The 21,845-nt window shown below is 43.8% G+C and overlaps 1 protein-coding gene across 1 annotated transcript in view; it reads left to right on the forward strand.

Moving 5' to 3' along the window:
• The window catches only part of cdc40 (cell division cycle 40 homolog (S. cerevisiae)), a 207,511-nt gene that overhangs the window by 141,201 nt on the left and 44,465 nt on the right, over positions 1 to 21,845 (forward strand). The window contains exon 12 of the mRNA XM_068027281.1: positions 10,230 to 10,363. Within this exon, the coding sequence (XP_067883382.1) occupies positions 10,230 to 10,363 (134 nt within the window). The remainder of the gene's footprint in view (positions 1 to 10,229; positions 10,364 to 21,845) is intronic.

The raw sequence follows: 21,845 nt of genomic DNA on the forward strand, positions 1-21,845 counted from the left end.
ATGGATTGTTTGGACTGTAATTGTCTTTTCCCAATGATTGCAGAAGGTACCACTTTTAGAATTCCCTGTAATTTCCTTTTGACTTTCAAAACAAACATATTGCTGACGAGTCCTTGGGGCTAATTTGGAAAGCCGCTGAAAATGGACACAAGGATCTGGATACGAGATTAACCCGCGCCCATTGATTGCACTGCAGGCAGAACACCAACTTTGTGCCGTCTGCTCATTTTAATGATCGCTGCATCCAGCCTGTACCAACAGTGCTGTTAATTTGTTGGACGCATCAGCTGAGGGGGGGCAATATTGTTTTTTTCTGCACTACTTAAAGCTAGCCTGCACTCTTAAGGGGGGGGCGAGGGTGAATTGTGGCTTGAGCAGGTGCCAGGAGTTATGGTTGAAGAGAATCTGATCTGGGAAAGAGGGAGGAATGGCACCAGGGAAGACAGTGGACTCCAAGGTTTACAGATAGTATTATGAACACTGGACCTTGTCACATAATTACAATAAGCTATTGACTTCTGAGTCCAGATAAATGTAATGAATTTTCTGAACACAGTCAGTACGAGAAGAAACCAATGGTTGTGGCCGCAAGGCAGGCTGGAAGAAGGAACTTAGCATTTGCAGACACAGCAGGCTGTAAGAGAAGAAGCCAGCATTTGTGGATGAGAGAGAGAGGGAGCACCTGATACAGTAAAAGGCTACAAAGACTTGAACCTGTTTTGAGAGTCAAGCTTGCAGAGAAATAGAAGACCAGCAGGATCACCAGGTCTGAAGTGCTTGGAGAAGTGAGCGAAGAGAACATTGATTTTTGAAATGTTCTGGGAGATCCAACTGGGAGGAGTTTGGGACTTTTAACCACAAAGGATTTTGTCATTAAAAAGGACTGTGTAACGTATAAGTGAGGTGTGAAGTTTTCAAGTATTTTTAATAAGTAAAGAAACTACATTTCTTTGTAATTTGGGGTATCAGCCACTTACAAAGTACTGTTCAGTTAATTGGGTATTAATTCTTGAAATTGGTTTGGAGATTCATATCTCATATTTTCACGTTAACTATCTCACTGAAGTCGTAACAGTGGTGCCCTGGAGATCATGGTGGAGAAGAGCAAAGATGTCTTGTATCCACAGTGGGGAAGGAAGCCCTCCATACATATGGTCAAAAGACAGTTGGAGCAGATGGCTGTAGAGGTCATTGTCAAGAGTGTAGCCCCGAGGACCTGGAAGCAGTGTCGCAAGAAATTCAGTGACCTCACTCAAGTGGTTATAGTCAGTGAATGCATCTTCAAATGTCATATTCTACCAAAACCCTCAGCCACTGCTTAGATCACCATACCTCCATCACCCACCAACCAACAATCTTTATCAATCAGGCCTCATACCTAACATTGATGTGCTTCACTTTGCCCTTAATACACAATCCTGCTGCAAGCCTCACACCCACATCAGCCAAATGGATTGCACCACCCTTAAATACACACTTCCCTCTCTATTGCAGGATAAGGTGGTGCGCAACCAAAGACAGCAGGAGCTAACTGGTGGGGGAAAGACATGCCTGCATGTTCTAACCACCACAGAGAGACCGTGTCGGCCATTATTGAAACCGTTATTGCTGAAGTTGTGACCAGCATCAGGGCTGAAACGATCGGAGATTACGATATCCTCATATCTAATCCTTTCTCTTCTATCCCACTTCCCCATATCCCACATTCTGTTCTGAATTAAAAGCTGCAGATAGTGTAAGCATCCTCCCTCAACTCCTCATACCACACCCTTACCCAAGTGGTGCAACCTGGCCAGGCAGCGGAAGAACACCAAAAAAAGAGGGGTGATGAAGAATTAAGTGTCAGTTGATTTCGCACTGGCAGCCACCAGCTCAGATACTGACACTGCGCATCTTGGGGGATAGATTAGAGGTGGGATCTGCAGATGAAGAAACTGTGTGTGAGTGGGCTGCAGCCAGGGCAGAGGGCAAGGATAGTGCAGGTGCCAGCTTGCCAGAGTGTGGGGTCACACATGGGTTCCGCTGCAAGGGACTCAGGTGAGCACTTACAGAAGAACACTGATGGTTATGTGCAACAGAATACTTAGTGCATTGAGAAGCCTGACAGAAAGCTGCGATCAGTGTGAAGGAGCATGGAGGAGTCCAGCAGCAACATGGCGCAGAGCTTGGAGCCCATCCTTTCCAATGTGGAAGTGATGGCCAATTCCTTGAGAACACTTATGAGAACCAACCATGATGCAGCGTCTGATAGCTGATGTCTCAGCTTCCATTATAGCACAAGCAGAAGCCAGGCAACATCTTGGAAGCTCAGACTGAAGTCATACAATCTCAGCTTGATGCCATGCAGGCTCAAACTGCTGCCATCGTGGCTGCATATAGCAGTGACAAAGGGGGGTGGGGGGGGGGTGGTTGCGGTGGCGGAGGTGGAGGTCCAGGTCTCACTGTAGTCCAGCAATCTTTCCTCCAACAGATTATTTGGACTGCTGTGGCAGAGCCCTGAGTAAGTGGCAATGGCTCTGTGCAGCATGAACTTGCTGTCCTGTCTTTTGAACAGTATTTCTTCCCCCGCTACTGCTGTCTTAGTTGTCTAGGCCACGACAGATGAGCTCTAGGCTTAAAGGGTGGGGTCGTTCTAATGCCCTTGCTGTTGTCTCAGCCAGACATGCCAAGGTGGAGCAGTCCAAAGGGCCTTCTAGTCCCAGAGCTGTTCGAAGTTGTCCTTCAGGGCCATCTGCAGTCTCCTCCACTGAGTCAGCAGCCTTCCACCAGTCATACTGCAGCCACTGGGATAGCATTGCGCAGGAGCACTAGGACAGGAAAAGGCACACGCAAGACAGATAAGGGAATGCACAAGGGTGATTAGTTGACTGTTGTATGCAATATGGCATGACTTCAGTTATAAATTTGATTTGGAATGTTTTTTTTGTGTTGCCTTTTCTTAAAATTGTGGTCAAGTGGATACAGTGATGGTCAGTGACAGAAGGAAGGGAAGGTGTGACTGTTGGTGAGTAGGGAATTGGAGTTGTGGTTACTGGTGTTGCACTCGGATGAGTTTTTCGCAGACAGCCCAGGCAGAAAATGGCTGTCTAGGCTGCCTCCTAAAGGTGGGAAAAGAAGAAAAATTCTGAAACTCTCATGCTGGCAAGATATGGGGTGTTCAGATAAAGGTAGTAGCCTTTTGTTTTCAGTCAGCTGCATCCTATTTGTAGGATGGACTGTAATCACTGGTCCTCATCTACACCCAGCTCTCACTGCTCCTCATCTACACCCAGCTCTCACTGCTGGCTCCAAGCGCCACATCCCGGCACACCATCTCAGCTGATGGGCGAAACATAGTGAGGGGAAAAATGATGAACATGACACCACCTGGGCGGATGGCTTTCTCGATAAAGATAACGGGCAGGGCAGAGGGATTCCAAGTGGCACAGTTGACCATTATATTCTGGACCAAAGGCGTACCACACCATATTGCGTGGACTATGGTTGTTGGTATACCAGCTATGGATAAAATAGCAAGGGAAGGTGGGTCCCTTCAAGCCTTGGTCGGCAAACCACCTTGGAGAGGAAAACTATAAATCCAAACCTACGGCTTGGAGACCTTGCTGCCGCTGTCTTAGTTTGCTGGGCCACGACAGATGAGCTCTAGGCTTAAAGGGTGGGGTCGTTCAGCGCAGACTGCACTCTACCTGAAAGCACCACTGCACAAGCAAGAAGGAAATCCACCCCAACTGCAACTCAACAGGTCAGTCCTCTAGCGATGGGAAAGGGATGAAAACGGCAGGTGCAAGATGACACTGGCAGCCGCAGTTCCAATCCTGCATGCAGGCGGCTCAAGATATTGTGCATTTCCATGATGACCTGGAGATGACCTCATCACTCGGTAGCACCCTGAGCGACCAAGCAGCCTTTTTGAAGGACAGCATTGCTTGTTTCTGAATTGGAGAGGGTCCTAGAAAAGGTGGCCTAAACAAATGCTCGTCACCCCACCACCTAGTTGGCTTGCCGCGGTCAACGAGTATCTCTTAATGTGGCCAAATGCGACAAAGAAGAAAACACGAACTCCTAACCTCGCTTTAAAAGGTGGGAAAAGAAGGAAAATTCTGAAACTCGCCTGCTGGAACATGAGAACAATGCTCGACTCTGCTGACAATAGCTGCCCCCCAACGATGCTCAGCCCTGGTGGCCAATGAGCTAGCCAGATTAGACGTTGATATAGCGGCTCTGAGTGAGGTCTGCTTCTCTGAGCAAGGCAGCCCAACAGAACACAGCACTGGCTACACCCTCTATTGGTCAGGTAGACCTCAAGGTGAACAATGCCCCTTCGGTGTCAGCTTCATGGTGAAGACTATCGCCACTAAACTTCCAAGCCTGCCAATTGGCCATTCCGAAAACATCATGTCCCTGCACCTGCCCCTCAATGACTAGCAGCATGCAACCCTCATCAGTGTTTATGCTCCAACTCTGAAGGCTAACCCAGCTGACAAAGATAAATTCTACACAGATCTCCGTGAACTCATCCAGAATGCCCTTCCCAAGGACAAAATTGTCGTCCTTGGTGATTTCAGCACCAGAGTGGGCGGTGACAGCCTGGCATGGAAGGGAGAGCTCAGAAACCGTGGAGTTGGAAATTGCAATGAAAACTGATGTCTATTTTGGAACTCTGTGCAGAAAGGCAGCTTCCATAACCAACACCTTCTTTCAACAAAAAAGATCGCTTCAAGACCACATGGATGCATCCCCGCTCTAAACACTGACACCTGATAGATTACATCTTGGTGCACCAGTGTGACCTAAAGAATGTCCTGCATACTAGAGTCATGCCCAGTGCTGACTGAGCAAATGAGCCGATGGTCTGGATGACAAAGCTGAACTTCCATTTCAAGCCTAAGCCCAAGAACATGCCTGGAGCCAATCCATCAAAGAAATTTCAAGTCAGCAACCTGCAAACCTCATCTTGCAGAGATAGATATCAAGCAACCTTACCGACCAGACTGGAGCACCCTGTCGAGCACAACAGCGATCTCTCGAATCCCTTCAGAATTTCCAATGCCGTGAAGCCAGGATGTGTGCTGGCCCAGACCTTATTCACCATTTTTTTCAGCATGCTGCTGCAGCAGGCAACAGAAAACCTTGAGGGAGTTTACATACGTTTCCGGACTGATGGAGGCCTTTTCAACCTTGGGCGTCTTCAGGCTCACACAAAGACATTGAAAAACTCATCTGTGAATTTCTTTTCACCGATGACTGCGCTCTCCTGGCCCACAGTCAGTCAGAACTGCAATGTATAACAACACGTTTTTCCGAGGCAGTACTACTCTTCGGACTAAAAATCAGCTTAAAGAAAACTGAAGTCTTGCATCAGCCTGCACCCCAAGAAGAATATAGACCATCAAGCATTGTCATTGAGGGAACCAAGCTGAATGCCGTCAAGCAATTTTCTTATTTGGGGAGCGTCATCTCGTTTGATGCCACCATAGACAAGGAAGTGGACAATCAGCTCTCAAAAGCAAACAGTACATTTAGCTGACTCTACAAACGAGTGTGGAGCAACTATAGCCTCAGAGCACAGACCAAACTCAAAGTGTACAAAGCTGTAGTCCTTACCATTCTTCTGTATGGTACAGAGTCATGGGTCCTGTACTGCCATCATGTATGCCTTCTAGAGCACTTCCATCAGCACTGCCTCCGCAGCATCCTCAAGATCCGCTGGCAGGACCGCATCACAAACATTGAAGTCCTGGAAACGGCCAACGTCACCAGCATCGAGGCCATCTTCCTGCAAAGCAACTGCGTCGAGCAGGTCATGCAGCCTGGATGGATGACAGTCGCCTGCCCAAGATCGTGTTGTGTGGAGAGCTGACCACTGGTAAATGGAACAGAGGGGCCCCATGCAAACGTTTCAGTGACTCCCTACAGAAGTCCCTCTCTGTGTGCCACATCACCAGTGGGAAGCACAGGCCATACATAGATCGTGATGCCTGGAGATGCTATATCGGGAGTGCTACAGGCAGCTTTGAGACTGAGCAAAGAACCAACATGAAAGAGAAAAGGAGGAGAAGGTTAGATCCAATTGTTGCCGGCAGCAGCTACACCTTCACTTGCTCCTGCTGTGGGAGAATCTGCTGGTCACGGATAGGCCTGACTAACCATCAGCGGGCCTGCAACTAATGAGCAAAACCTTCCTAAAATCTTTGTCCGCGAAGAAATGCCAAGAGAGCCTGCCTCCTCCATTCTGCTTACTCTTCCTCCTGTTCCTCAGCTCCTCATCATATAGCAGGTGGATTGGTTGTGCAGCATGCAACAGACCACCACAAATTTTGATACCTTCTCTGCTAAGTACAGTTGGGTTCCTCCAGAGTGGTCCAGGCAGCAGAAGCATTGTTTTGATACACCAGTGATATGCTCCACCACATTTTGTGTGACAGCATGGCTTTCATTGTATGCTTGCTGCACACGTGCAAGGTTTGCACACAGGAATCGTTAGCCATGTGGTCAGCAGATAGCCCTTGTCGCCCAATAGCTACCCTTTGATTTGCCTTGGTGACTCAAAATGCAGCTGGTACAGTGGACCACCACAAATTGAAGGCATCATTACTGCTGCCAGGGTACTGATCATTTGACTTGCGTGGTTCGCTGTCTATGATAGCATACCTGCTCCGTGACGCTCAGTTTCGGTTCCGCCAGGGCCACTCAGCTCCTGACCTCATTACAGCCTTGGTTCAAACATAGACAAAAGAGCTGAACTCAAGAGGTGAGGTGAGAGTGACTGCCCTTGACATCAAGGCAGCATTTGACCGAGTATGGCATAAAGGGGCCCAAGCAAAACTGAGGTCAGTGGAAATCAGGGGGAAAACCCTCTGCTGGTTGGAGTCATACCTAGCACAAAGGAAGATGGTTGTGGTTGTTGGAGGTCAATCATCTGAGCTCCAGGACATCACTACAGGAGTTCCTCAGGGTAGTGTCCTAGGCCCAACCATCTTCAGCTGCTTCATCAATGACCTTCCTTCAATCATAAGGTCATAAGTGGGGATGTTCGCTGATGATTGCACAATGTTCAACACCATTCGTGGACTCCTCAGATACTGAAGCAGTCCGTGGAGAAATGGAGCAAGATTTGGACAATATCCAGGCTTGGGCTGATAAGTGGCTAGTAACATTTGCGCCACACAAGTGCCAGGCAATGACCATCTCCAACAAGTGCAACAGTGAATGACAGACTGCGAGATGTTGCAAATATCTCCAGCACCAGCCTGGAGGAGCCAGATACATAAAAGGTTATTGCCATTGTGGCCTCCACAGCCGTTGGCAGTATGGTGCTTGCCTTGCTGTAAGGGGTTGCAGTTGTAGCTGCAGAAGGTGGCAAATTTCTGTGAGAATATCATTACTGAAGCACAGATGTTTTCGACATTGTTCCTCACTGAGGTTCATCTAAGAGAACTGCTCCCTGAACACCCTGGGTGGGTACGATCTCTTGCAGAGAGCCTTTCTTACCCTACAACTCCCTCTTCCATCAGCTTGTCTTGCTCTGCATAGCTTCTATTCATTCCCCAAGTCATGCTGCATTCCAAGGGGAATTATGCACCCATGTTTGGGAGCAGCTGGTTTGTGAAGAAGTCTTAAAGTCAGAAAAAATCCTTCAGCAGCTGCCACATCACTCCCTGTAGATTTTTACAGTTTGAAACAAGTATAGAAAGCAACAAACACTTGCAGAATTTTAGAAATAGCCAGAAGAAATCAATAAGCAACTAACCTGAAAGTAGTTGATAATTCCTTTAAATAACACCCGTGGGGCGGTGAGGTCCTTCCTCCTGCTTCTGTGTGTCCAGCTGTGTGAGTTTAAGAGAGGGTTTTGGCTGGAGCGTTGAGCTCCAAAATGGCACTGCTAGCATGACATCATGATCTGCCTATCCTGCATACTTTCAGCAGAGGTTTACTGCTAATGCCTGCACTAATATTATTGTCAGACACAATTCACCCAAAAAATGTCTGTGTGTGTCATGGCTTCCATTTGGAGCTCTAAGCACGCTCATAGAGCCCAGAAAAAGGGTACTAACAAGTCAATTTCTCAGCCCCGATATTTCTGTGTGTAATGCTAACAGATATATAACATCCATTGTTTCTTTCCTGTAGGCAATAACACCCGTGTTGTAGCAATGCAGTCTTCCAGAAGTGTAGTTTTTTTTCCTTCTGTTATTCATTTGACTCATATTATTACTGAGTGCACAGTCTATGATTGAGTGGCTTTTGCACTAAGAGGCCATCACTTCATGCTGTGTCAGACTTGCACAAAAGCCATTTGTGGATGGTTCAGTCTTTTTCCCATCTGTCTTTTGTAAACTTGTTCTGTAGTTTTTCACTTCACAATTCAGACCATTTTGCATTTCCAGCTCAATAATTGAAAATAGATAACAGCACAGGGCATTTGTGATTGGCTGCATGTGGAAGTTTTGCAGTTCTCACCAACCAATCTGTTTTTCTTTTACTTAATGTTTTACTGAGTGTTTAAAAGTGTATATGTTAAATTTCTTTTAAATTTCTATGGTAATTATGATGTAATGAGATTCTGTTTTGATGGCATGGCAACAAAACTAGATATTGTCAGGATTAACAAGTAAGAAAAATGTTTTCTTTTTGAGCATGAAGCCAGTACTACTTAGCATTCCTATACTTTAACAAACAATAAACCAGTTGTGCATGGAGGTGAATGGAAACAGTGTTAGTCATACGAGTGTCTCAGAGTTGTTTTGGGTTTAATGGGGTTCATTTTGCGTGGGCACTTTTTCTGAAATGATTTAGTGCATTTCTGTAGTACAGACAGGGTAGCTGCACAAGTCAACATATAACAACAGTATTAGATTCCCATTCAGTGATCTTTAAACAGTGAAGGAAGAACATATACTCAGTATTCAAGAAAAAGCACACTCAACTAATTAATTATTCCACACACATTTTTAACTGACTTTAAGTAGCTGCAGATGTTTGTAAAACCATGTGATATTTAAAATCTGTACCAGAGACCTGGGATTAGTCCACTCCTTTGTTACAAAATCTTACATAAGATCTGAAGTTAGAGTGCGGGTGCTGCTCATTCAAGATTCTATAACAGTGCCGCCAATGGGCCTTAAAGGTTAGACTCTGCTTGATGAGGCGGCGTCTTTTTGTAATAGCTGATATTCCAATGACATTGCTCGTGCATAATTCTCGGGATAGGAATACAATTATGATGATTAGTTACTAAAGTAGAAGTGTAATTGACCTGGCCTGCCCACAGCTCTGGTATTCCTTGTCAGGAAGTGATCTAAACTGGCAATTCATAAGTGTCATTTAGAGGCTAAAATTGTTGAGGGAAGTTTCTGGAATGGTACTCATAAGTTAAATGCCTCAATTATAATAAATTAAACAAGACTTTGGCCTGGATTTTAGCCCAGAGGTGCGTTCCGTGCAGGGAGGGTATTCTGAGGTGGGGAAACCCAGAATAATAGGCTTCCTGATTTTCCTTTAAATTTTTTTGTTGGTTTCCTGACCACAAGCAGCATGATTGACAGGCTTAGAGCCCTGTCAGGTGAGAATCCTGCAGTATAAAGCCACAGCTGAGGACAGCAGCTAGGTCTAGTGATGAGTGGGAAAGATGGCAGGGGTGGGGAGGGGGTGAGATGGTGGAGGTGAACAGAAGCAATTGCCTTCATCCTCTATTGTTCACTTCCTTCAGGAAATAACCACAGGTTGGGAGCCAATGATTTGACAAATTACATTTTCCAGCTTTCAAAATTCGATAAAGGTGAACTGTGATCTCAAATTTAAATTGCAATGAATGAAATTAGGTATTTATAGGAAATAATTTTGGGGTCATCAGAGTTCATCTTCAGTGGGTAATTAAATATGAAATTATTCTCACTAGGAGAATAATCCTATTACAGTAGACATTAGAACACTAGTGCTGAAACATCTATTTGGTAAAATATCTGCATAGACTATTTAATACTTCTAAAAAAGAGCATGTATCTCAAAAATCTGCATCTTCGTTAACCAAAGCAAATTTCTAAACATCGTTACAGTAATTGGATGGAAAAACCAAATGTCCTTGAGGAAGAAACTTGGTGTTTTTTTTTGTTACCTGCAGTGAGCTCTTGAACTTTTCTGTATTTACAGATCTATGGTGTAAAAACAAGCAATGACCATATTTTCTCCTGCCTTAAACAGCCAACATGAATCAAATTTTATTTCTACAGTGGGATATTCGATCTGGAGAGATTGTTCAAGAGTATGATAGGCATCTGGGAGCTGTTAATACCATCACATTTGTGGATGAAAACAGGAGATTTGTGAGCACTTCTGATGACAAAAGCCTCCGAGTCTGGGAATGGTAAGTTTCCTCATCACTGTGAAGATGAGGCTAAATCTTCATTTTCTGTGCATGTGTGTGAAAGGGAAAAATGCCTGAACAGGAATGATATTCCAAGAAACTGCACATTTGGTTCGCTGGTGGAAATTTCCTAACATAATGCTCAGTTAGGTTATATTATGGTTCACGTAAATACTGCAATTGTTTTTTCTGAAGTTTTAAATTCCTTGGTATGTTCAGAATATTGCTTTTTTTTCTTTATTTTGGAAGTTTACTTATGTCCTGCCATGATAAAGATTCTGCTGTGGCTGTTGTGCTGAGTTTACACTGAATGAAAATTGCTTTGCATCTCTAGGAGCAGTCTAAGCAGTTGTAAGTATTTCACAATTTGAAAAAGTCAGTGTTACTGATCAAATTGGTGAACCAGTTATGCAGTCTAATGGTAATGATCACAAAGGTATATTGCAGTTTCTAGTAGTTCACTTCAGATTACTGATGTGGTAAAGCTCCTGATTTACTCATGGCTTGAGAATTAGATCAGATTGTTTGTATCAATAAAATACTGTGGTACAAATTCCTTGAATAAGCAACGTTCAAATTGGACTCTAAAATAAAAGCAAAATCAAATTGGACTTCTGGCCGTTCGTTGCTCTGCATCAGAGCAACAACTGAAAGAAAACTGAAGCATTTGCAGAAAAAGAGTAGTTGATTCTGAATTCTAATGGCAATAGTGACCTCAATGATATGTTTCTTTGGATGATTTTATTTTTTCAGTTTTCTCCCCTGTTCTTCTGCGGCTGTCAAGTAGTCGTTCCTGATCCAGTCTGTTTGTATATGGAGGGCATTACAGTTTGCACACTGTCCACAGACATGCACTTTGCAGAAGGGCCACAAGATCTTTATGAACATCTGACTCTCCACACCCTATTACCAGTGTGGCTGAAGCTAGTTGCAGAGAGCAGCACTTCTGCAGTCAAAATCAAAATGCGTTTTTAACCAACCACCAAAGCAATTTATGGGACACTGTAAAGGCAAATCTTTTATTTGGAATAGCCTAATTTACATCCACTTTGGCTAGGTTTTTTCTGCTTAATACCCAGAAAATGGTTGTGCTTAATTAGAATTTCCCTATCCTGGCTAATGGTGCAGCTGATGAAAACAGTGAGTAACTGATAAAGATCAGTTCTGCGCTGAATTGTTCTCTGCAGGGACAGTGGTATGGATACTACAGTTGACCAGGGATTAGCTCAACTCCACAATCATTATTGAAAAGTGCCTGTTGAACATATGTGTGAGAATGTGGAGCAAGAACAGGAGCGGATTTGGCTATGATGCTCCATGCTATCAAATAGCACACTGTTTAGGCTCATGTGAACATTAGCCTCTTAAGCAAGGTACTGGAGGGCATTCAGAACCATAGAACTGTACACCAGAAAAGAGTCAACTGTTTTGGGAGGGGAACAATCTTTTTCCTTTCCTTCCTTTTCTCCCAAGGATGTTCATGCTTTCCAAGCATATAATTCAATGGTTCTGCTCAAACTGCTAAGAATTATGATTCAAATCTTTTTTTCCCAGTTTCAATCTTGCCTTTTTTAAAGTTCTATTTGTATTTTTTTAGCCTGTTTAAAATCTATGTCAATACACAGCAGAAGATATAGTCTAAAGGCTGATGTCATTTAAAGACTGAGCTGGTGTCCTTTGGAGATGGTTTTTAAGGAGTTACTGTTTCTCATCTTGGAAACAAAATGAATTAACACCCTTGGATCTAGTCATTCACCTAGAGTACTTCTGTGATAGTTTTTTATTGCAGATGTGTATCCCCTTTCATCTATTTCTCCAGTGAGCTATTTGGCAGTGAAGAGTGAAAATTTGTATCCAACTGGTGGCTCCAAAAACTAAACTGTAGTAATTGATGAAAAACTTTAAAATGGAAATCTGGAATAAATCTGCATTTCAGCAAACAATGAATATGTACCTCTGCATGTATTAAATTATTCAAACTGCTACTTCCTTTTCACTGAACAGCTTGGATTTACCCTGATGCCTTGTCATTCCACATTACAGACTATTTGTAAACTTCTCTAGAATCTTATTTCCCAGCATTATTTTTCATTTAATACAATTTAAATACAAAATCTCCGAAATCCTGAATACTTAGCTACAGTAATTTGTTGATTTGGCAGGACTGGCCAATTAGTGGATACTGTCGCTTGAATATTAAATTAAATCAGTTTTGAATTTTAAACTGATTTGTCCAATTTTATGAAAAAGACAAATTTGTCTGCTTGGAATGAATGGAAAAATTAACAGCTAAAGTGGGAAAAAATATTTAATTTTACTTTCAAATTGTTCAAATATATTCTGTTTAGTAAATACATAAGCTTTTGGACAGAATCTTTTGTTCATCAATTAAACTTCTTGAACATCATGTTTTCCTCAAGCTACTCAAATTTCAAAGGTCAGATTTTCACTAGGTAAATGCTTTATCTTTTTTATTCTGCTTCATCTTTAGCATCAGATGCAACTGATACACAATATATATAATTAATATGTTGAATTAAAATGAGTGTCACTTTTTTACACAAACAGAATCAAAGCATCTGATTCTTCTACTAAACACTGTGCAATGCATTGATGTTTGTTTGATAAAAGAATTCCGTCTCTATCCTGTTCTTGGATCTTGGGCGGACTTAAATAAGTATTGCATGGTCTGCAACAAATATTCATTCTTAGACACAAAAACCCAACAGGAAAGTTGAATCAATCATGGCTAACAAAAGAAGTTATAGATTGCATTAGATCAAAGGAAGTGGCTTCTAAGATTGCCATAAAAAGTGGTAAACCCGAGGATTAGGAGCAATTTAGAATCTAGCAAAGGATGACCGAGAAACTGATAAAGAAAGGGAAAAGCGAATATGAATGCAAGCTAGCGAGAAAAATAAAGGCGGACTGTAAAAGCTTCTTTAGGTATATGAGAAGGAAAAGATTAGCAAGGACAAATGTGGGTCCTTGGGTCCTTTACAGGTGGAGACCTGTAATTTATAATGGAGAATAGGGAAATGGCGGAGAAAGTAAACAATTACTTTGTGTCTGTCTTCACGGAGGAAGATACAGAAAATCTCCCAGACATACTAGAGAAGCAAGAGACTTGTAAAAATGAGGAACTGAAAGAAATTAGTATTAATAAAGAGGTAGTACTCGAAAAATTAACTGGATTGAAGGTTGATAAATTCCCTGGACCAGATGATCTACATCCCAGAGTGTTGAAGGAGGTGGCTAAAGAGACGGTGGATGCATTGATAGTTATCTTTCAAAATTCTATAGATTCTGGAAAGGTTCCTGCAAACTGGAAAGTAGCAAATGTAACCCCATTATTTAAGAAAGGAGGGAGAGAGAAAACGGGTAACTACAGACCTGTTAGTTTGATGTCAGTAGTAGGTAAAATGTTAGCATCTATTATAAAGGATGTGATAACTAGACACTTAGAAAATAATGATATGATTGGGCAGAGTCAACATGGATTTATGAAAGGAAAATCATGTTTGACAAACTTGTTGGAGTTTTTTGGAGATGTTACTTGTGGATGTGGTGTATTTGGATTTTCAGAAGGCTTTTTGATAAGGTCCCACACAGGAGGTTAATAAATGAAATTAGAGCACATGGGCTTGGGGGTAATATACTGCTATTGAGAATTGGTGAACAGAGAGTAGGAATAAATGAATGATTCTCAGGACGACAGGCTGTTATTAGTGGGGTATGGCAAGGATCAGTGCTCGGGCTATCGCTGTTTACATAGGAACAGGAGTGGGCCATTCAGCCCATAAAGCCTGCTCTGCCATTCAGTTAGATCATGGCTGATCATCTACCTCAAAGACACTTTCCTGTGCTGTCTCCATATTCCTTGATGTCATTTGTCTCCAGAAATTATATCAATTTCTGTCTTGAGCATGCTCATTGATTGAACTTCCACAGCCCACTGGGCTAGAGAATTCCAAAGATTCATTCCCTCTGAATGAAGAAATTCCTCCTTATCTCAGTCTTAAATGGCCTACCCCTGATTCTGAGATTGTGTCCCCTGGTTCTAGACTCACCAGCAAGGGGATACATCCTATCTACATCCATCCTATCACGCCCTGTAAGTATTTTTTAAGTTTCAATGAGATCCCCTCTCATTCTTCGAAACTCTAGAGAATACAGGCCCAATTTCCTCAATCTCTCCTCATAAGACAATCTCGCCATTCCAGGGATTAGTCTGGTGAACCTCCGTTACAATTCCTCTATGGTAAGTATATCCTTTAGATAAGGAGACCAAAACAGTATACAATACTCCAGGTGTGGTCTCCAAGGCTGTATACAATTTCATCAATACTTCTGTACTCAAATCCCCTTGCAATGAAGGCCAACATCCCATTTGCCTTCCTAATTGCTTGCTGCACATGCATGCTAGCTTTTAGTGACTCTTGAGCAAGGACACCCAGATCCCTTTGGACATCAACACTTCCCAATCTCTCACCATCTAAGAAATATTCTGCCTTTCTGTTTTTTCTACCGAAGTGGATAACTTCACACTTATTCACATTACATTCCATCTGCCATGCTCTTGCCCATTCACTTAGCCTGTCCACGTCTGCTTGAAACCTCCTTGCATCTTCTTCACAACTTAAATTCCCACCTAGTTTTATGTCATCTGCAGACTTTGAAATATTACATTTGGTCTGTACATCCAAATCATTTTATATAGATTGTGAAGATTTGCTACTGCAGTTCGGGAGGATTTAAACTAGATCCGCAGGGTGTTGTGAACCTGAGAGTATTGTGTACAGTTTTGAGGAGAGATTGAGGAAACTGGGCCTGTATTCTCTAGAGTTTCGAAGAGGGAGAGGTGATCTCATTGAAACTTGAAAAATTCTTACAGGGTGTGACAGGGTGGATGTAGTTAGGATGTTTTCTCTGGCCGGTGTCACGCAAACCATCCTAGCTACCAAGACTGAGGCACACATTATTTCGCCACATGTACAGTAAAACTTAAAATTGCAAGCCCCTGACTGAAAAGACATTTGAATAGTAACAGACAGTGTTGGAACAATGGGGACCCAGTCGTTGCTTCCCCAAAGCACAGAAGAAGTTTTCAGACCAGCTTTAGTCACATGACTAACTGGCTGTTGCAGAGGTTGGAACTGAGAGAGTTTTAAATTGGAGAAAACAGGATTTGAAATAAGAAAGCCGTGTGCTCTTGGAACTGAAGCAAGAATTACCTTCTCTCCTGTCTGCCTGCTCCCATCTCCTTCCCACGGAACCGAATCTTGTGAAAACACGTGAACCTCAAAGAGAGAAAAGTCTGCTACGCGAACAAGGTTTAAGCAGAGTACTGGGCCCCAACGAAAACCAAGAATTACCTACAAAACATAAGAACTAAGAGCAGGAGTAGGCAATTCAGCCCCTAGAGCCTGCTCCGCCATTCAATACGATCATGGCTGATCTCCTCTTGGTCTAAACTCCATTTTCCTTCATAACCCTTCAACCCATTACTAATTAATAATCTGTATCTCCTCAAATTTACTCAATGTCCTGGCATCCACCGTACTCTGGGGTCGTGAATTCCACTGACTTATGACCCTTTGAGAGAAGTAATTTCTCCTCATCTCTGTTTTAAATCTGCTACCCCTTATCCTAAAACTATGACCTCGTGTTCTAGATTGCCCCACAAGAGGAAACATCCTCTCTATGTCTACTTTGTCAATCCCCTTAATAATCTTATATACCTCGATTAGATCTCCTTATTCTTCTAAACTCTAGAGAGTAAAGGCCTAAACTGCTCAATCTCTCCTCATAAGACAAACTCCTCATCTCTGGAATCAATCTAGTGAATGTCCTCTGAACTGCCTACAATGCAACTACATCTCTCCTCAAGTAAAGGGGCCCAAAACTGTACGCAGTACTCCAGGTGCGGTCTCACTAATGCCTTGTACAGTTGCAGCAACACTTCCCTACTTTTATACTCTATTCCTCTAGCAATAAATGCCAAAATTCCATTTACCTTCCTTATTACCTGCTGTACCTGCATACTAGTTTTCTGCGATTCATGCACGAGGACACCAGATCCCTCTGCACCGAAGTACTCTGAAGTTTCTCTCCATTTAGATAATAGACTATACCATGAGCTCGAAGCACAGTAAACAAGAAATGCTTTTGAAATTGCCTCAAACCCCTCTCTACTCTTCTTTCGTCTCCTTTTTTCTGTCCCTATTTGCATGTGTATATTGCTTGTGGATGCTAGCGTGGGCGCATCGTATATTCGTAGGCATTAACCATATTAGAGTTTAAGCTTTAATACATTTCTCTCTCTTCTTGAAATCTAAGGAAGCCAGTTTGTGCTCATTTCTTTGCCTTATAATTGGAAAGCTGTGAACAAGGATTCAAAAAGGGGGAGCTCAAAACACAGTTTGTGTTTAAAATTAAACCCTTTTACAATAAGACCAGGTGAAGATAGTAACAGGCCCCTAGATACCTTTCTCACCTGGTCGTAACAGAAATTTGGGTGCTAGCGTTCGGAATTTTACCCACAGACGAATGAGTGAAATTGGAAGTGGGAAGCCAAATAGTTCCCAATCAAAAAGTGCAAAAAGTCAATCCAGGTTTTCTTGTGGTTGTGTGTGATTGAATACTAACATGTCTGCAACTGAAGCTAGTATCTCTCCAAGCCAGGGTGAAGTAACTTGGGATAAGTTAAAAGCACTGTCTGTGGAGGAGTTGAGGAAAATGGTTGAGCAGTGTGGGATCACTATACGTGGCAAGGCTAGGAAGTCTGAACTCCTAAGGCTAGTGGCCAACCATTTTTCCCTTGAATCTGAAGAAGCAGAAGCAGTGTTAGAAACCGAATCCGACAGGCTGTTTTAGCAACGATACAATTGGAACAAAGGGAACTTGAATTTGAGGAAAGAGAGAGGGAGAAAGAAAGAGCCTTCCAGATGGAACGTGAAGAAAAACAAAGACAGGAGAGGGAACGAGAGAGAGAAGAGAGAGGGAAAGAAAGAGAGAGAAAGAATATTCCAGAAAGAATCCGAAGAGAGAGTGAGAGCTGAATTGGCTTGAGTTAGCTAGGGGGCGACACAGAGTAACCCTAGTGAAAGCATGGCCAATATAGAGGAGCGCAATTCAGGGCTGGATACAAGTTTGCTAAAACTCGCTCAATTAATTCCAAAATTCAATGAAGAAGATGTGGAAGTGTTTTTCGTGTCTTTTGGGAAACTGGCAAGGCAGCTAAAATGGCCAGCTGAGACCTGGTCTCTTTTAGCGCAAAGCAAACTAACTGGAAAAGCCCATGAGGTTTATTCCTTGTTGCCAGATGCGAGTTCATCAAATTATAAACTGACCAAAAATGCTATCTTCGGGGCATATGAATTAGTACCCGAAGCCTATCGCCAAAAGTTTAGAACCCTCAAAAAGCAAGCCAATCAAACTTATCTGGAGTTTGAAAGAAGTAAGCGCTGAGTGGCTGAGGGCTTTAAAAATACAACTCAGCTATGACACTCTCCGAGAAGTACTCCTGTTAGAGGAATTTAAAAAATCTCCCGCTCTCAAAAAGACCCATGTCGAGGAGCAGTGGGTTCCGGGCGCCTGGCAAGCAGCCATTCTGGCCGATCAGTTTGCTTTAATTTATAAGTTGGTTTCCCAGGGGAGAATCTTTCCTAATCATCCCCACAAATCCGAAAAGGGCAAAGGATGGGAAGGTGATAGCCGCCCAGGCAGTCCTGGAAGAGAAAGGAAAGCAGGAGACACGGGGCCTGCCTCCAACCAAAAAGGAAGGTGCTGTGAGCAAGAGTGAGACCCGGAGACCTGTGTGCTTCCATTGTAATAAGGCAGGGCATTTAAAAGCTGACTGCTGGAAACTAAAGGGGAAACTGGTAGGGTTAATCAGGGCACACCAGCTCAGTGAAGACGAGGCCCTGATAGAAATCACAGAACAAACTTTAAGCTGTGGCTTTAACTGCAGTAAGAGTGCAATCCAGGAAGCTTATGCCAGTGCAGGAAAAGTTAATAGGATTCCTGAAGGTAATCAGGGTTTTGTATTTGAAGGGAAAGTAACCCTATATCCCTCTAGTGGGGCAAGCAAGCCCATAGTAATTCACAGAGACACAGGGGCCACCAGATGCCTTATACTGGGCAAAAGCCTGACCTTTCGCCCAGAGAGTACAGTGAACATCAGAATGGTGGTGAATGGTATTGGAGGGCAGTGTATGCCTGTACCTGTACACTGGGTGTACCTGGAATGTGACCTAGTTTTGAGACCAGTGATTGGAGGAATTGTCCCTAATTTGCCTATGGATGGGGTTGATCTGCTCCTAGGTAATGATCTGGCAGGGATTAAGGTGGTAGCTCCCCCAGTAGTGAAAAAAAAAACTGCAGGAGGTCAGAGAGACAGGGCAGTGGCAGGAGACGGTCCCCTGCAAAGTCCCTGAATGTATAGTGGGTCAGGCCCTGATCAAGCCACCTTCCCCTAGAGGAGACTGCATTGGCACTGCAGGCAGATGACCATGAGGTCTGCCTGACCGAGACTTTCTTTGGAAAGTAAGGAGACCCAGGGAATGAATTAAATAGATTTTCCCTAGCTGAGGCTCAGCGAGCCGACCCAGTATTGCGAGAGTTAGCATAGGCTGTCCAGTCTGAAAGTGAAGCAGAGGGAGTCCCTGATTACTACTATTTAAAGAATGAGGTACTGATGAGGAAATGGAGTTCTCCTCACTGACCTGAGGGCAAGGAGTGAACAGTCATTCACCAGTTAGTGGTGCCATAGAGTTACCGGGGAGAAATATTAAGAAGGGCCCACGAGACTACAGTGGCTGCACATGCTGGTATATGAAAGACTGAAGCCCGCATAAGACAGCAGTTTGACTGGCCAAAACTCCACAACGATGTGGTGGAGTACTGCAGGAGTTGCCACATGTGCCAGGTTGAGGGGAACCCCCAACCTACAGGGAAACCTGCACCCCAAAGTTCTGTACTGGTGTTAGGAGTACCCTCCAGCAGAGGGCTGGTAAACTGTAAGGGACCCCCGAGAACAAAAGTGGACAGGCAGGCACATGGCTGGCAAAAGTTTAGAAAGAGAAGGGGAAAAAGTGACCAAGAGGGCAGGTTAAAGGAAGTCTGGGAGGAATCCCAGATGAAAACCCCTACTGTGCAGTCAACCAACCCCGAAAAATGTGAAAAGTTAGACCCCACGTCCTCCTATGTAAATGCAGACTCTAGAAGCACCCCACCAGAGTTGTTAACAGCATTTACAGGAGCCTGCAGAGACAAAGAGAGACCCCTAGGTGGCACAGAAACCATGAGGGTGGTGCCAGGTGCCACAGGAGAGTGCAGCCAAGTCTGCACAAATACCTACAGGTAGGAGTGTCTCAGAAAACAAAGGGGAGAGTAACAAAGTCTCCTCCCCCATAGTCAGAGGAAAAGGGAACCACCCATCCCCTGAAGTCAAAGGGAAAGGGAACCACCCATCCCCTGAAGTCAAAAGTCTTTGTAAAGCAGCCCTGGCACCCAAAACAGACCATTTTTAATAAGCTTTAAGATTGGCGAGTGAGTGGAAATGAATGAGAGAAATGCATGGTTTTTCTTTCTGTATCTTCTCTTTCTCTCAAACTCTGTAATGAAATGCCCTGTTTTTCTTCAAATCACATTTCATTCCCCTGGGTGTGGAGGTGTCAGGCAAACCTCCCACCTGCCAAGATGAGGCACACATTATTTCGCCACCTGAACAGTAAAACTTAAAATTGCAAATCCTTGACTGGAAAGACATTTGAATAGTAACAGACAGTGTTGGAACAATGGGAACCGAGTCGTTGCTTCCCCAATACACAGAAGAAGTTGTCAGACCAGTTTTAGTCACATGACTAACTGGCTATTGCAGAGGTTGGAACTGAGAGAGTTTTAAATTGTAGAAAATAGGATTTGAAATAAGAAAGCCGTGTGCTCCTGGAACTGAAGCAAGAATTATTTCCTCCCCTGTCTGCCTGCTGCCATCTCCTTCCTACGGAACTGAATCTTGTGAAAATACGTGAACCTCAAAGAGAGAAAAGTCTGCTACGTGAACAAGGTTTAAGCAGAGTGCTTCTTCTTCTTTGGTCTCCTTGTCTCGGGAGACAATGGGTAAGCGCCTGAAGGTGGTCAGTGGTTTTTGGAGCTGCGCCTGGAGTGGCTATAAAGGCCAATACTAGACTGACAGGCTCTTCCACAGGTGCTGCAGATAAAATTGGTTGTCAGGGATGTTTCGCAGTTGGCTCTCCCCTTGCGCTTCTGTCTTTTTTCCTACCAACTGCTAAATCTCTTCGACTTGTCACACTTTAGCCCCGCCTTTATGGCTGCCCGCCAGCTGTGGCGCGTTCGCTGTACAATGTGTCCTTGGGGATCCTGCCATCTTCCATGCGGCTCACATGGCCAAGCCATCCTGAGCGCCGCTGGCTCAGTAGGGTGTATAAGCTGGGGATGTTGGCCGCCTCGAGGACTTCTGTGTTGGAGATACGGTCCTGCCACCTGATGCCAAGGATTCTCCGGAGGCAGCGAAGATGGAATGAATTGAGACGTCGCTCTTGGCTGACATACGTTGTCCAGGCCTCACTGCCGTAGAGCAAGGTACTGAGGACACAGGCTTGATACACGCGGACTTTTGTGTTCCGTGTCAGTGCGCCATTTTCCCACACTCTCTTGGGACTGGGACCCAATGAAACGCAAGAGTTACCTACAAAAGGACTATACCATGAGCTCGAAGCACAGTAAACAAGAAACTCTTCTGAAATTGCCTCAAACCCCTGTCTATTTTACATTCCTCTCATCTTTTCTGTTCCGATTTGCAAGCGTGAATTGCGTGTGCATGCTAGCATGGGCGCATCGTATATCCGTGGGCGTTAACCATATTAGAGTTTAAGGTTTAATAAATTTCTCTTTCATCTTGAAACCTAAGGATGCCTGTTTATGCTCATTTCATTGCCTTATAATTGGAAAGCTGTGAACAAGGATTCAAAAAAGGGGAGCTCAAAACACAGTGTGTGTTTAAAATTAAACCCTATTACAATAAGGCCAGGTAAAGATAGTAACAGACCCCTAGACACCTTTCTCACCTGGTCGTAACACTGGTGAGTCTAGAACCAGTGACACAGTCTCAGAATAAGGGGTAGGCTATTTAACACTGAGATGAGGAGGAATTTCTTCACTCAGAGGGTGGTGAATCTTTGGCATTCTCTTCCACATAGGGCTGCGGAAGCTCAATCATTGAACATGTTCAAGACAGAAATAGATAGATATCTAGATACTAATGACATCAAAGGATATGGGGATAACGTGGGAAACTGGCATTGAGGTAAATGATCAGCCATGATCTAATTGAATAGTAGGCTTGATGGGCTGAATGGCCTACCCCTGCTCCTATGTTCCTGTGTAGAGTCTTATGTACTGCATAACATATCTGCATATAGAGATGGCCAGGTAACATGCCAGGTCTCCACCAGTGCCT

This window comes from Heterodontus francisci, chromosome 3 (assembly GCF_036365525.1).
Source record: "Heterodontus francisci isolate sHetFra1 chromosome 3, sHetFra1.hap1, whole genome shotgun sequence".
In the NCBI taxonomy this organism is placed as follows: domain Eukaryota; kingdom Metazoa; phylum Chordata; class Chondrichthyes; order Heterodontiformes; family Heterodontidae; genus Heterodontus; species Heterodontus francisci.